Source organism: Lepisosteus platostomus, chromosome 6, assembly GCF_059453375.1.
Source record: "Lepisosteus platostomus isolate fLepPlt1 chromosome 6, fLepPlt1.hap1, whole genome shotgun sequence".
NCBI lineage: Eukaryota > Metazoa > Chordata > Actinopteri > Semionotiformes > Lepisosteidae > Lepisosteus > Lepisosteus platostomus.
Window position 1 is genome coordinate 24,007,417 of NC_142616.1, and position 15,149 is coordinate 24,022,565.

At 39.4% G+C, this 15,149-nt stretch overlaps 2 protein-coding genes across 2 annotated transcripts in view; one reads left to right on the top strand and one right to left on the bottom strand.

The window, feature by feature from the left end:
• Positions 1-4,509: 4,509 nt before the first annotated feature.
• kif11 (kinesin family member 11) lies at positions 4,510-14,815 on the bottom strand. Its single transcript, XM_088634954.1, has 23 exons — positions 14,644-14,815; positions 14,253-14,370; positions 13,602-13,734; positions 13,113-13,210; positions 12,737-12,815; positions 11,882-12,067; positions 11,370-11,494; positions 11,187-11,277; positions 10,862-11,104; positions 10,669-10,764; positions 10,423-10,511; positions 10,104-10,191; positions 9,606-9,794; positions 9,125-9,332; positions 8,811-8,983; positions 8,185-8,310; positions 7,553-7,711; positions 7,338-7,471; positions 6,716-6,995; positions 6,256-6,478; positions 5,962-6,116; positions 5,174-5,287; positions 4,510-5,022 (listed from the first exon to the last, which is right to left on the bottom strand). Exons 2-23 carry the CDS (start codon positions 14,327-14,329, stop codon positions 4,897-4,899), a joined length of 3,192 nt encoding a protein of 1,063 aa, XP_088491080.1. The 5' UTR covers positions 14,330-14,370; positions 14,644-14,815; the 3' UTR covers positions 4,510-4,896.
• A 99-nt stretch (positions 14,816-14,914) lies between these two features.
• The window catches only part of ide (insulin-degrading enzyme), a 47,048-nt gene continuing 46,813 nt past the window's right edge, over positions 14,915-15,149 (top strand). Inside the window, exon 1 of the mRNA XM_088634957.1 lies at positions 14,915-14,968. Within this exon, the coding sequence (XP_088491083.1) occupies positions 14,917-14,968 (52 nt within the window). The 5' untranslated portion in view covers positions 14,915-14,916. The remainder of the gene's footprint in view (positions 14,969-15,149) is intronic.

Consider the following 15,149-nt stretch of genomic DNA (forward strand, 5'->3'; position numbering starts at 1 on the left):
GGGAGGAGATAAAGTCTGTCAACTTCCTGCAGGTACATTTGGTCTCTGATTGGCTCACGCACTGTGCACTTGGCAAGCGGAATAAAACATTGAACAACCCCCTGGCGCTCAAACCAGCCTTATCACAATTAACAAGCCAGGGAAATGCATTACAACTATTTCACTACGGGTATTAAATTAATAGGTATATAGTGTAGCTGTGCTAATCGTGTCGCAGTTCTTCCAAATGTTACAAAAAACAAACACTGTTAGCAATTTTAATGCTTAACGTTTTGCTCTGCTTTAAAAAAGCGAAGTAAAATAAAAACTGTACTGCTATATCTGGTTAGGGTAATTTACCTGTGTAACCTTTTAATATGATTTTTGTATACTGTGCTTCCTTTTATAAAGGAAACAAAAAAGAAATGCATCCGTAAAATTCAGTTCAGTATTGTTCTGTCAGCGTTCTCGAGTCGGTCACTAAGGGTATTTCTCACCTTGTGATTAAATTGGAGAATGGTGTTTAAATATGTATTACGCTCATCTCAATACAATGGACCACACTATCTACAAGGTGAAAGTACAAAGCAACACTTTTCAAAGACAAGGGTAAACTCGAGTGTAAACTACACTTTCAGGCGATTGTCTTTCTTTGTCGATATTACTCGCACAAGCATCCTAACTGTCTTTCAGAAAAAAAAGAGGTGGTCAAAATCCGTAAGTAATGGTACTATTATTTGAAAACTGAAACAATTTGCATTCAGCGGCGGCTGAAATGTTTACACAAATGATTTCCATCGTAGCATCTGGTCGTATTTAAAAATCAATAGCACTTGGCCTATCCATTTATTTTTACTGAGAAGATAAGGTCGCTAGTTATATAAAATGGAAAAGTAATTATGTGTCACTTGTGCTTAAACGTTTAAGAAAGTGTATGAATGCCTAAAGAACCAATATCCTTCGATTTGTCTTTGGTATAAGTTATACGATAGCTATTAAAATAGGATGCTGGGCAAATTGAAAGGGATATAAATACGAAGTTCATTTTGCCACGCTGGTTTTAAACCCAAAGAGAAGTGAAAAGGGTTTCGTTTGTGTGATTAATACATGTGTAGAATTGTGAGATGCTCATGACATAAATGTCTGTTTCGGTACAATAGTATCCAAGCCTTTAACCTATTTTTAAAGACTGTACTCATTCAAAGAAGACTTGTTTTCCCCCTTAAATACGTTATAAATCACTTTAAATGTGCTCCATCCAAGTTCATACTGTTTATTTTAGGATTTGCATGTTATCAGCAGTTAAAAGATTGAAAATTCAATATAGAGGGAACAGGACAATGTCAGTGAAAACGACATATAAAAGACTCAATTAAAATGGTCATCAAGTTAATTGATGTATATTGTCTTTACAAATGTGTTCTTCTTTGTTGGTTCTAGATAGTAGGCTGATTAATCCAATTTTCTTTTTTTTATCTGTTTCCTCTTATTGATGAATTAAATACTGACAAAATACACATTCACACGGAAGTAATAAGTTTACAGCGTCATTTTCGTTAAAGACATTGTGATTACGACAGCAAGACAAATACAGAAAGATTATCAGTGGTATAGGTTTTAAACCGTACATATAAATAGAGCATTTCTTTAATTTGTGTGCTCACAGTTTATTAATATGGTTCGTTGAAGTCAAACTGTACGTACTTCCAAATACCTTCAATTATTATATTTATCATAATATTGAATAGCATTATTCAAACTATTTGAATCTTTGAATAACTCACGGGTATAGAAAAGAGGTTTTCTAAAGTATTCCCATGGTATTCTCTTCTTCCATCGCAAGGATGTGCTTCACGTAAATTGTTATGTTACTGAGAATAGTTTTACAGTCCTCAAAAATATGCAATCGTGAACAATCTCACGAAGAATTACGGGGATGTAAATAGACGTTTTTGTGCAAAAATAATTTATATATATATAGCCACGTACAAGAGAATGTTAATACCTAGAAGCCAAAGCAGAGGGTGAATTAAAAGAACCAAAAGACGACCAACATGAGAAGCAGCTTTATCGAGTGGATGGTGTACTTTCGCGTTTTGTTTGATTTTCTGTTGTCACTAATGATAAAGTCCACTTTCTACCTCTTCTCATAGAGATACGGGGACCTGTTGGAAACTACGCTTTGATACGCACAAGATAATACACCGCTCTAGTCGAAAAGCAGTCGGTATATGGCTAATATTTGGAGTTTGCAAATCATTATAGTTAATTGATTGGAACGCTCTCCTGGCGTCTGTACTTCTGAGAAAAAGTTCTTGATAAATATGCAGAGCACCTTGGTTATCTCAACGAGTGACGGATATCGACCTCTGTTCATATGCCTCTCATAAACCCTAAACATTCTCGAAAGGTTTTCAGATAAAAATTGCGATGCTCATACAGTGTGTAAAGTAAATCTGAAGTAAAAAGCGCATCAATCATAAACGCTTTTCAATCTGAAAAATAAGACAACAGATTAATCTTTCACAACGATTCATACAGATTTTTACATTGACATTAAATTAAGCATTCACAGGAGATTATATCCTAAATATCCGAAAAAAGTAACAAATGAGAAATCTTTTACGTCGAAATCGAGTTAAAATAAAAATAATTTAAACGCCAGACAACGATTATTACAACGGATTCAAAACTGTAATTTGGACTGTTAGAAACTGCCATGTCTTGATTTTCGGTGTACCAGATTGCTGGTCTGAATAAGTACAAAAAAACCAAGCAAACTATTTTGCAAATATCTTCAAAAAGCAAACTTTCGCACACACAAAATACCCCTAAAGCGTCATGCAATGTTTTTTTCACCAATAAGGCAACAGTGTGCGTACTTGTGTCTTACCAAACTGATTCCCTTTTGTAATGCTTTATGAGATTATACCCGTGGATTTCAAATAGTAAAGTAAAACCCATATTTAGATAGCGCTTTTCATGCCAGTGTAGTTGGCTATTTTAAGTTTTACGTAGTATGTAATGTTACTTTTCAAAACTTAAATGACAGAAAACAAGCAATACAAAAAAGTCAACACTTATTGAAACCACGGTCAAATAGAAAAAAGACGTCTTCAAGTTAGACTTAAAATAATTCATGGTTTCAGTCTGCGTTATCTGTCCTAAGGGAATTACATAAACCGGGAAGGAGCATTTTTGCTCCTGCTCTTTTCTAGCTTTTTTGATACAAGACAGAGTTCTTACACGTCAAAGACCATAGTCTGGCAAAACATACCGACGCACGTAAAACAAGTAGCATCAGCAGAAACAAAAGACCTTGATCATGAAGAGTTCTGACACCAGCGTTTTCACCTGATCACATCACATCTCAGGATCTACGCAAGGCTGGGTCCAATCAGTACTGGAATGGGAGATCTCTTTCTGGCCCAAAATCTAAGAGGCACTATGTTAACTGGAAACACTGTTCCGTAGGAGGAACGGTCTGTGGTACAGATTCTTTGGTCATTTGTGATCCCATGGCTTTGAAAGTAAGGAATAGGAAGTTAACTCCGTCGTGCTGACTGAATTCCACTATGGGCTTGTCTATGAGAGTCTCCATAAATTTCCCCTTGTCAGCTAAGGGTGCTGCGTCTCCGTGCTGGATAAAGCGGGTCTCCTATTGGAATCAATCGGGATGCAAGCAGTATTGTTGTAGTTAGTTATTCTTTAGAGTCAATTCCAAGATTGACTGGTAACCAGTGCAATGATTCTAGAAATCGTGTAATCTGTTAAGAAAGTGTCGAGTGAAAAAGTAGCCTTACAGCTGTGTTTTGAACAAGATGAAGCTTTACTCAAGCAGAGAGAAGACATAAAAATAATATGCAAAACTAAAGTTTTGAAGTTATAAATGCATGAATCAACATCTCTCCATAAGCCAAGCATTGTGTTTCATCTATTTCTGATCTGGTGAAATGCACTTTTAACAGATTAAGAAAGTTAAGGGAGCTAAGCTCCCAGTACAAAATAAATTTACTCAACGATATTGCCAGTAACTGCTGCTCCCGTTTAAAAATGAATCACTCCTGTTTCAGAGCCAATAATATAATACATTATATTAATTCAGTTAAAATAATTCTGATGCAGTGCAAGAACGAATTAAATTCTCAATAAGAGTGGAAAATGCTTTGGAACACTTAAAGGTAAGTCTTTGCGTCACAGTGCGTTTCGTATACAGAACAGTTGGCTATTTTTAGCTATAGGCAATACGTTATTTTTTTAAAAGTTAGAATGATACTTAGCTTAAAACTAATGTAACAAATAAACCGGAAAGTTTCTACAATGCGATATAAAGAAAGGATAAGATGTATCGAAAATAATATGCAGAATACTTTCTTCAGCTGTTGATTTTTAAGTACTGGGCCGTGAAATCAGAGAGGATGGGAGTCTAGAAGTTAAACCTTAACATTTAGATGTTCAACTGCGCCATCTACCGTTCAACGCCACTGGATTTTCTGGATTCTAAATAAAAAATGAAACGGTGACAAAATGTTGGCATAAATGTTTATTGTTTTAAATAATTTACAGATGATTTCATGTAATGTGGTAAACGCACTTTTTCCAGTGAAATTATACCACAAAACAATTGCATCAGGTTTACTCAAGCTTTCCCCAAACACACACACCCTTATATTAAACATTACAGTGCTTGTGTAAATGTGCTGTTACAGATAAAATACAATACCTACAAAGAACATCATTAAAAGAACAGATTACAACGTGTAAAGATCCGAAAAGAAACTAGTTTTTATATCAGAAGTGGAACAAATAAAATCAGGACAGCAACATGAAAAAGTTGGAAATAGGACAGACCTTCAAAAAAATAGATAGTTTTAAAAAAGTTATTTAAAATCTTATTAGAAATGTAAAGACAAGAGCTTAGTTTTGTGCTCTGAGAGGCAACTTCGAGCGTGCAGCGGTTAGTTCCGTTGGATTTTCTGACATCTTTGATTTATCAAGAAAGCTGGCTGATGGTTTGTTTTCCTTTCGGAAGCCTTTCTTGCTCTTGAAAGGGAGAGAAAAGCAAAAACTTCATGTTAGGATATCGCTTTGGGTTGTGCTTCAAGATGTTTTAGCGAGAATGTTCTTTTTTTACAACTCCAAAGCAATAGTGGAGCCGTTCATTTGCACGATACTCCACTTAGAGCAGCCTTACCTTGAAGAAGGGGGCTCTACCACTCTCGATGCACATTATACTGTCATCAATGCACGACCTCTCACTGATCACACTGTCACTGCTGCTAGTCATAACGTCGTCTTCCAGGGAATCCTGAACAACAGGGGGAGGGGAACAACTTATGGTATCATTACAAAAAGTCACCACAACAGAAAAAAAAAAGGTTTGTGCAAACCTCAATCAGAAAACCAGAGGCCCCACACTTTACACAAAGTTTATTCTGCACTCCCCCAATGCTGGGTAACTGGCTTCTTTCAGGAAACAGCTGGATGAGCGCCTTAGATGAACTCGCTACTACTAGACAGGATAGATGGGCAGAGTGGCCTTCTTGTTTGTAACCTACTTGAACTCCAACTATCCTGCCGTGAAGTTAGTCTGACTCTCAGGGCGGTGACAAGCAGCTGGAGTCTCTTCTGTTGCATTTCAACGGTTTTTGTTCAATTTACATGCGGTGTGATGGTGTAAATTTATAACAATGCTTGCTCATGTTTGTGTGGTTTTCTTGATATTGTCTGCTGTTGAATAATTGCCCCCTTAGGGATAATAAAAACACTCTCAAATCTTCATAAAGTAGAGGTAGAATGGACATCCTCATAAGTTTTTCCAATTTGGACATGTTTACTTGCATATACATCACTCAACAAAATCCACTGACAGAGAAGCATTGCATCTTGCAGTTGACAAGTACAGGCCGCACGTAAATATTGTGTGAAAACTTGCCAAGCATCATTCCCTCCACTTCTAGTTTAATAACTCAACCATCGTACCTGATCGACTGGCTCTTCCTGGACAGGTTCGCAGGTGTTAAGAGCTGCCAGAAGCTCCTGCTGCTGTTTCCTGAACTGGGTCAGCAGTTCATCCCTCGGCCTGGTTTTAATAAGGGCCCTGGGGTAGGTGTAATCTTTCCGTTGAGGTGTCGTGCCTTAAAAAAAAAAAAAGGGCAAAAAAAAATGGAAAGGGCTCCTCAGACATGCCTTTGAAGCCAATGCAATAGCTTCTTTTAAGAAATGGTGGGACAAGAATATTACATTAAAGAGCTAGTACAGACTACAAATAATTACCTGTTGGCGTGTCCTGCTTGAGGTCTTCTTGCAGGAACGCGAGGACCTTGTCCAAGCCCTCCTGCGCGTGGATGAGCAGCTGAGTCTTGTGATCGAGCAGCGTGGCCTGGTCCCCATGGGTCTGCTCCTTCAGCACCACCAGGGCTCTCTCCGTGCCAGCCTGCTGCTCTCTCGCCTGCCCACTCAGCTGCTGGGAGCAGGAGGCACAGCTCTCCTCCACATTCTGGACAGGAGAAAACGCTGGGTCAGCCTTTCAGATCAAGACAACTGCAGCGCACTGGCAGTTAAATCAGTGGACCAATAACATGATCGAAAAGCGGACAATCTGTCAGATCCCAACGTAAGACGAACAATGAGAAGCATGCCTAAAACAAAGTGCATTCTTTATGTGACCATTGCAGAGATGGCGTTTCTATAACAATGACAGCAGTGTTTCCATAAGCTGGTGTGCAAGCTGTACCTGTTGTAAACCCTGAGCTGAAGACTTGTCTTCGCCAATGAAAGCAAGCTGGCCATCAGCGAAGGCATCAATGCTGGCCTTTGTCGTTTCACACCACTGAACGGTCTTCTCCCCCATCTTGGTCACTTCTGTCCTCAGATAACCACAGTGCTCAGAGGATTCCTCCAGTATGAGCTCTCCCTCCGCAGCCACCTGCCTCATCTCGGCTATCAGACCGTCGGCTGAGCGCTCAAATTTGTCCTGCTGCAGTGCTGCACTCTCCACCACATCAGTGCATTGCCTAGAATAACAGCTTGCTTTAGGGAACATCTTAAAACTCATGTTCTGGTTCTACCTAATTCACATGCATTGCATTGAGATACCCATTACATACATTTAAAAGATCTGTGCAATCAATCTCGGTTCACCTTCTCATTACAGTACCAGTTTCTAAAACCAGTGAATATTTAAGATTTGCATATACTGTACCACATCCAGGGAATATATACATAACACTGTTTAAAAGCCATTACCATCCATAATTAGGCCTATAATGCTGTTATTTTGTTGGTCGGAATGGGAAGATGGAAGGCATGTCTAATGTGTTGACAAGGAAGAGCACCTGACCACCGAAAGTACTTACATGCTCTGCTGAAGAGCACTTGTCGAAACCTGAAGTGCATCAGATTTGTTCAGCAGTCCATTGAAGTTCTTCTGCGTCTCCTCAGACAAGAGGTTTAACTGATTCTGCAGACACAGAATCACTTTGGATATGCCCTGCACAACACAAGAGTCAAATCACTTTTTTGCTTCAGAATGATGGGTCACATTCCAAAGTTTATTTTTGCAAATACAAACCATGGCGTGTTCTTCATTAGCGTTGCTGATCTGGCGCTTCAGGTGATCTTGCTCAGCCTGAAGAGCACAGATTCCTGCAGCTGCTTCTTCTTTCACCCTAGACAGAGCCTGTGTGTGGTCTCTGAAGAATGAGCTCATCTCTTCTCTCATGCTCTCCATCTAAGAGTAGAAACAATTTTAGTGCTCAAGTGGTAGTGTCTGAATCATTATGAATCATAACGAGCTGGTCTACTTCATATCTGAGACACAGCAATACATCACAATATTCTGAAATATCTATTAGCTATCACAATTGCCTCATAATAGCATTGAGTATATTTTAATATAGGTATACTCTTAAGTATGGAAAAAGCTACCCAGCCATGCTGCTGAAGCCAATACCCTGGCTTCTTTAAGAGGTATGGACGGAAGATATTCTCGGATCAGCTAGGTACTAATTACCAAACAGGCTAAATGGGCCAAGTGGCTTCCTCTCGTTTGTAACATTCTCATTTTCCTGTCCAGAGGTATTGTAAGGATGATTACTACATGTAAGTAGTTGTGCGTTATTATAAATCAATAGATACCATCAAAATCACCTTAGCCATGCAGGCTCATTCAGAAAATCAATTTTTTTTAATACAGTACATTACCTTTCCTGCCAAGACGAAATGGCTCTGCATTGTTCGTTTTAGGCTTTCGTTCATTTCCATTACAGCTCGAATCCCAGGCAAAAATTGTCCTAGCAGCCCCTCCTCCATTCCGGATCTGTACTCCTCCTGCCAACATTAAAAAACAGAAAACTTAAAGGTCCTTTTTGGTTTTCTGCCTTTGCTGATGAATAAACCCAAAGATCACTTAAAGTTCTTTATAAAAGAAGGCATTACGTCAATGTGCATTGTAGGAGCATATTCAAGTGGATTAAAAAAAACCCATCAGACCAAAATCAAAGAACTGAGAAATGTTAAATTAGCCTGCTAAGAGTGTATTACATGCACAGCAGATTTACTAAGTTTGAATAACAGACAGTCAGCAACTCTGTACAACATTTTGAACTACTATTCTACTTGTCTTGCCTAGAACCACACAGTACAGGAGTCCAAATTTAAGTGGAGACTGCAGAATGTGGCCCCACTCATTCCTATCGAGCACTGGAGTTTGAGAAAGACAGGACAAGCAACCTATTCCATTAGGGACCCAGCTGCGATGCCATCCCGGGTGAATGCTCAAGAGATGGCTGGAAAAACATCCTCCGAAACAAGAAGTCTGTACTTCTTACCATCGTGTGCTGCAGGTTGTTTTTCGTTTTCTGACACAGAGATTCCTGCTCCAGCATCCGTTCCAAACACCTGGACACTCCATTGCCGATGAGATCTTTGATGCTTTTAAAAGATTTGGCAACCGTAGATATCGTGTTGCTGAAGATGACAGCATTGGAGTTGAGAAGGTCATCTGAAAAAAAAACGAGTTACTCTTACCCAGTGAGTATCAATTTCTCCACTCCAGAACGAATCCTTTTGAGTAAGAGAATTTAATTAAAATATGAATGAATTGATTTGAATATTAGACTCGGATACTTGATAAAGTACTCACCAACAGAGTTTCTGTACATGTCCAGCATTCCCTGATGTTTAAGGTTTTGTTCTTCAACAGATTTCTGCATCTGGCTGAAGAAGTTATCCATCTGACTCGCAAAGGTCTCCTGCATTTTGGCATTATGCTCTTCAACATTCTTCTTTCTGTCCAGCTTGCTATGTAAACCAGATACATCACTGGTGCTCACATCAACTGTAGACAACAGCTGCAAAGAAAGAGTAGATGTAAGCAGAAAGTAAGATTAACACAATCTTCTATCATGCATGAAACAGACAACCAGTCTGGCAGTTTCCCCTTCTTTAATAACTGTTACAAAAGATGGAATGCAGGCTTAAAAGCCAAAGAAGAAACATAAAATTGCATGCAGTCCGGCATAAGCAGTTTTTCTAAAAGGATAAGCACTTCAGGGCATGGATCGCAGGATTGAGGAGGAACACTCCCAGTGTGTCATTAGAAGTTCATGCCACCAATGCCTGACCTGGTCTGCAGTGCCATAGAGCACATCTTCAGTGGTCTTCAGTTCTGAGACTATGTATTCTTCCTCACAGAGCTTCTGCTTGGTTTCCTGCAGATCCCTATGGGTCTCCTGAAGCAGCTGCTGTTTCTCCTCCAGGTCTGTAGCATACTGCTCCAGCTCTCTCTTGCTGTCTGTGAAAAGCTCAGAAACCTGACATGCAACACAAAGATAAAGTGAGTCAGCTAGTAAGCCATCATTTTTTAAACCATTTAAATCTCATCCTTATAAAACCATGATTAAACTTCGTTAAATGGAAAGTGATAAAAAATGAAGCATATAGAAGTAATGCAATATCTCTGTGATAAAAAAATCTAAGTTCTACCTGGAAACTGTACTGAAAAATGCTGATTTCTTATTATGACTGCCTGAATATACACATACTTTATAGGTTACCATTTGGCAATACTTTTTTACCTTTTTAGCCAGCTGTGACACCTTCACATTTTCTATATAACTCACCCTTTTCACTTCTTCTTCCATAGCTGAAATCTTCTCAGTGAACTCTGCAATCTGCTCTTCCTGCGACACTATTTTGCTGTTCATAGATCTGAAGAGAATCACCATAATATTGTCAAAGTCCTGACATCTAAGCGTGCATGTTTAATGTTTATTTTGCTCCCCCCACTAAAACCTTTCATTCCATACTTGAGAGAAGAAAGTTAAGGCAATTATGCTGAAAAGCTGAATCAACCTTCAATTACTGGCAATGATTACGGTAATTATGAGCATATAGATTTAATTTTACATAGTCCATAAACAACATAAAGTTGTTACATACTCATAATTTTCAGAGGACAAATACACTCCATTCTTCTCCCGAGCTGCAGCCAGATCCCTTTTCAGGCGTTCAATTTCCTCAGTGTATTCCTATAGATTACAGAAATATTTGCCTTAATGTTACAAGATTAAAGCAGCAGTGTAGTTCAAAAGCAGGAAGATTTTCATCAGCACCCCCAATGCTTACATCACGATTAAGAGCTATATTAACACAGGTAAATACAGCTCAATGCTACCAAACATCTACCTTGATGAGAGCTCGCTTGGTCAGTTTCTGGTTCACTTCAGGCTTGTTCATGATGTTCTTCGCCCTGTTGGCATAATCCAGCGTGCTTAGCGTTTCCTAAATTGGAAGACCATAAGATTAGCTTAAAATAAGAAATGAAGACTTTTTTTAGGAAAGTCTGTGGAAAAGCAGTACTAGCCAATCGAGCTCAAACCTCGAGATTGATCGACGCGGGCGAGACGGTGGCGATGATGGACGTCTTTGTGCGTCCGCCCAGGGAATCCTGCAGGATGCGGGTCAGCTTGGACTCTCTGTAGGGCACGTGGGGCGTCCTCTCCACCAGCGCGGTGATCACGCGGCCCAGCGTCAGCAGGGACTGGTTGATGTTGCCGGCTTCTCGGGCCCGCTTGTCAACCGCCCCCGAGCGCCCGATGTTCTCGCTCCCGGCAAGGTCAACCTGCAGGGGAGGAAGCAGGAGTAGCACCAGCCGCCACAGGGAGCCAGGCCGAGAAGCAGACTACCGAGCCCAAGAGACTTACGAGGTTCAGTTTGCCGATCTTCACCAGTTCTTCGCCGTCCATGGTGGTTTCTTTCATGTGAATAGTGACCGAGAAAACGGAGTGCGATCGACTAGAAAAAAAAGTTGTTGTTTTTTTAGAGTTTTGCAAAAGCCGCAGCAATAAACGCACAAGGTTTTTGCACAACGCAGAGGATACCAGTACCTGGAGTAGGCATTCATTAGAGTTGAAGCAGTCTTGCGCTTTGCGGCGCCTCTCTCCAAGATCTGATAAACCTCATCCTTGTTGTGCACAGTGATCTCTTCAAGTCCTTTAATAATGACTCCCCTCTGAGGACAAAGCCAAAAAGCACAGGTATGTAAAAACAACCTGGTGTTTTATCCAGAATTAAGAAGTGTTAAGACAATTAAAAAAAAACAGTCTATGCTTAAAAGAAAAGGTAAGAATAATGCAGCAAAATATTGAAGTTTAAAAACTTAAGACAAAGTACAAAGAAATATCTTAGTTTTGACTGATACTTACCCAAAGCAACTTACATTTGCACCTATTTATAGACATTTTACTGTAACAGGTGAATGTACCTTGCTCGAAGGCAAAACAGCAATGTTTCACCTGAGATTGGAACCCACAACCTCTCAGTTACACATCCAGAACCCTCTGCACTGCTCCACACGGCTGCCCTTACCAGCATTGCAGAAGAAAATTGAGATTTGCACCTTATTACGTGGGTCATCAAACATCTGCAGCCTTTCTGTGACATCAGGAGAAGGACTGAGAAGATCAAAAAGCTCCTCATTGTAGATTTCCATCAGAGAAACTTTGACAGAGAATTCTGTTCCATTGCTTGTCAGTTTCTCAAAGATCTGATGAAGAGTACGGGGAATAATCCCAGCCAGTGGGTCCTAAAATAAAAGGCAGGAAAGATGTTTCCACAGACAACCATCAACAGAAGTTACCATATTCAAAATTGTAACAATACTGATTTACTCCATGAGAACTGAAATGTACTTAAACGGAAACTCAAAGTTGCATATCCTTCTGATGAAAATTACTTCTACATATGGAAACAAAATATTTTTGTAAACCTCAGAATTAATTCTGCTGTAGCCACTATTAGTTTAATCAATGAGGAGAGACGAGTCAGTTCCAGACTCAGCCATGCATGCCCAGCACATGACATGGCATTATTCTCAACGTGTTAAGCAGTACAAAACAGCCTGGAGAGTTTCAGAACTGTTTTATAGAGGGATGTAACTTTACCATTGTGATTTGGACAAACAAAAGGAACATCTGAAGCACTAAAGAATAACACCTCATCTGGTGGACATGAAGATCAGCCAAATCTCTGGAACTGGCTCCCTTATGCTTATTGATTATGGCGATTGATAATGCAACTTTGCATGCAACAAATGGCATCTCCAAAATATAACAGATTCCAAGTCTTACTGGCAAGACTAATAGTGTTCCCAAAGCAATAACAATTAGCTGCTGGTTGTTTTGCAGACATTTATTAAATGCATCACATTACACTTTCACTCTGAAAAGCAAAAGGATGTTGGTACTGGCCCTACCTCTTCCCATGTATATTCTTCATTGGGTGACCTTTCCCCTTCCATTGTGAAGGTTTTGCCTGTGCCAGTTTGTCCATATCTGTACAGAAAAAAAGACTTTGATATAAACAATGTACTTTATACTATGTTGTTGTATTACCTCAGGACCTTGATATTATGTAATGCTACAAAAACATATTAAAGTTGGAGAGTTATCACAGATTTGTACATATTCTTCACATCTTATTTGATCAGAATCTGTATATATTTGAATGGCCAAATAAAATATAGTATTGAGCGTAGCAGTTTGCCGATGTCTTAAACGTAGTTCCTAGGGCCCACTATGGGTTATGGGTATGGCACGAAATACGGTAGGTAGCGAAGGGCCAGTACTCACGCAAAAACTGTGCAGTTATATCCCAAGATAACTTCATCCAAAATGGGGCAAACCACACTTCTGTACACATCGATTTGCTTGGCGGACGGCCCGAACACCTGAAAGAAGTCAAAGGACAGATGCTAAGATGCGTGTTTCAAGTGCAATAAACTGATCTGCAATACGCTATTTAGACGGGTTAAAAACCCCAATCCATCATTACCAACACATATCACCCCCTCCAGGATATACAGTATATGTATAATATTATGTTTATTTCATCTATCACAAAAATAAAGTACCGAACTTCAGTGTGTTCACTGATGACAGCCTGGAATTGAACAGTAGTTACCTCCGAACTGCTTTGAATGAGTTAGTTAGCCCTTGTGAGGTCAGGCACGGCCACTACACAGGAGCTGCGACACTGGGCGCAACATTGTTGAGGAAATTCCAATATTTCCAAAATCACAGGTTTATAAAATTGTATGTAAAATTGAAAAGCTTTCTTACCATATCAAAAGTATAGGTTTTCCTGGCCGACTTATCGCTTACACCGCCGGTACGCACAGCCACCTCTTTCCGGCTGGCCTCGCAGTCCAGCACGCTGTGAGAACCAACCTTGCGCTCGGCTGCATTGAAAGGTCTGCATTGCAAAACCGAAGAAAGTATTTTAATAATCTGCTGACATTGCAAAGCACGTTAATAATCCAAACGCAATACATCTGATAATGTTAGATTATATCTGAATTATCCAAAGACACAAAAATCAGTTGCACGTTTAATAATGACTTGTTGTGTACGTGTAGTGTTTCTTTTTTGTCTCCGCCTGTCAACATAGCTTGCGCAGATGCGAAACATTTTTGAGAAAGCAGACAAGTATCGTAATTTATTCAGCTCTCACTGCAGTGAAAGCAATCCATTACGAAGCTGTCAAAACCGACAGCATGTTTTGGTCTAACCAGTAAGATGAACCAGCCAAAACCCCATCAATAGTATTACTTAGAAACATAGTTTTAATTGTTTATGTATATATATATGTTTCAGTTCCGTTGCACGGTAAAATACAAAACTGAATCAAGTTTATCAGTGAAGTCATTCAGAAAATAACAGAATAAAACCATATTCACTTATAAACACATATTCTGTCCAGGACACATTTACCTGCATCTTACAACAACTTGTATATTTCTCGCTTTTTCCTCTTTTTTGCTGACCATGGAGCTGTTGTGTGAAGACATTTTTCAACAAATCCACCAGCAGTACAAACAATGTTGTAAACCTATGCAACACAAAAAATCGATTACAAACCCAAACACAAATGGCAGAAAATGGTATAAACTCGGGTGGCAGCAAAGTAACTAAAAACAAAAAATAGCCACACGACATTACATTTCTTCGTGCTTGTTAAATTAGATTAATACGAAAGAAAGCCCGGGAATGATCAACATTAACTACATCAGACTAGCATTCGCCTTACTACAAAACACGATTTTAGCGCGGCTTGCTTGTCTTTAATAAACTCCTATCAACAGCGATTTAAATATCACCCTACCTTCAGTAAAAAGCGCTCTTTAAAAGTGTGAAAGTCTTCAACTGCTTCTTCTAAAAAATATTTCGCTAAAATTAATTATTCCTTTTCTTTTAACTTGTAAATACCTATCAATATAGCCAGATGTGCATTGATAGCTTTTTTTTACTGAATTGTGCCCTCTTGCAGTTACACACTTTGAATATCGCGCTTCCGCTGTGTCGTCCAATCACAACAGCGAAAACACAGACCTAGGCTTTGATTGGTCTAATTCCGCAGGAGCCCTAGAGAGGGATCATGGGAGCTTCCGTGAATTTAAAATCAAGGGTGGAAATCAGAACTCAATACGGTAGATTGGTATTCTTTCTCTTGAGCTGTTGGGTGACTGAATGTTTATAAGATCCTAAAGGGACTCTCCCAGTTAACACGTTAAAGGCTGGGCTTCACAAAATACAAATCATTTGGTTTGTTGTGTTTCACAGATAGCAGTGATGGAACTTTGTAGGCTGATGTCGTCGGATCTCAGAAAG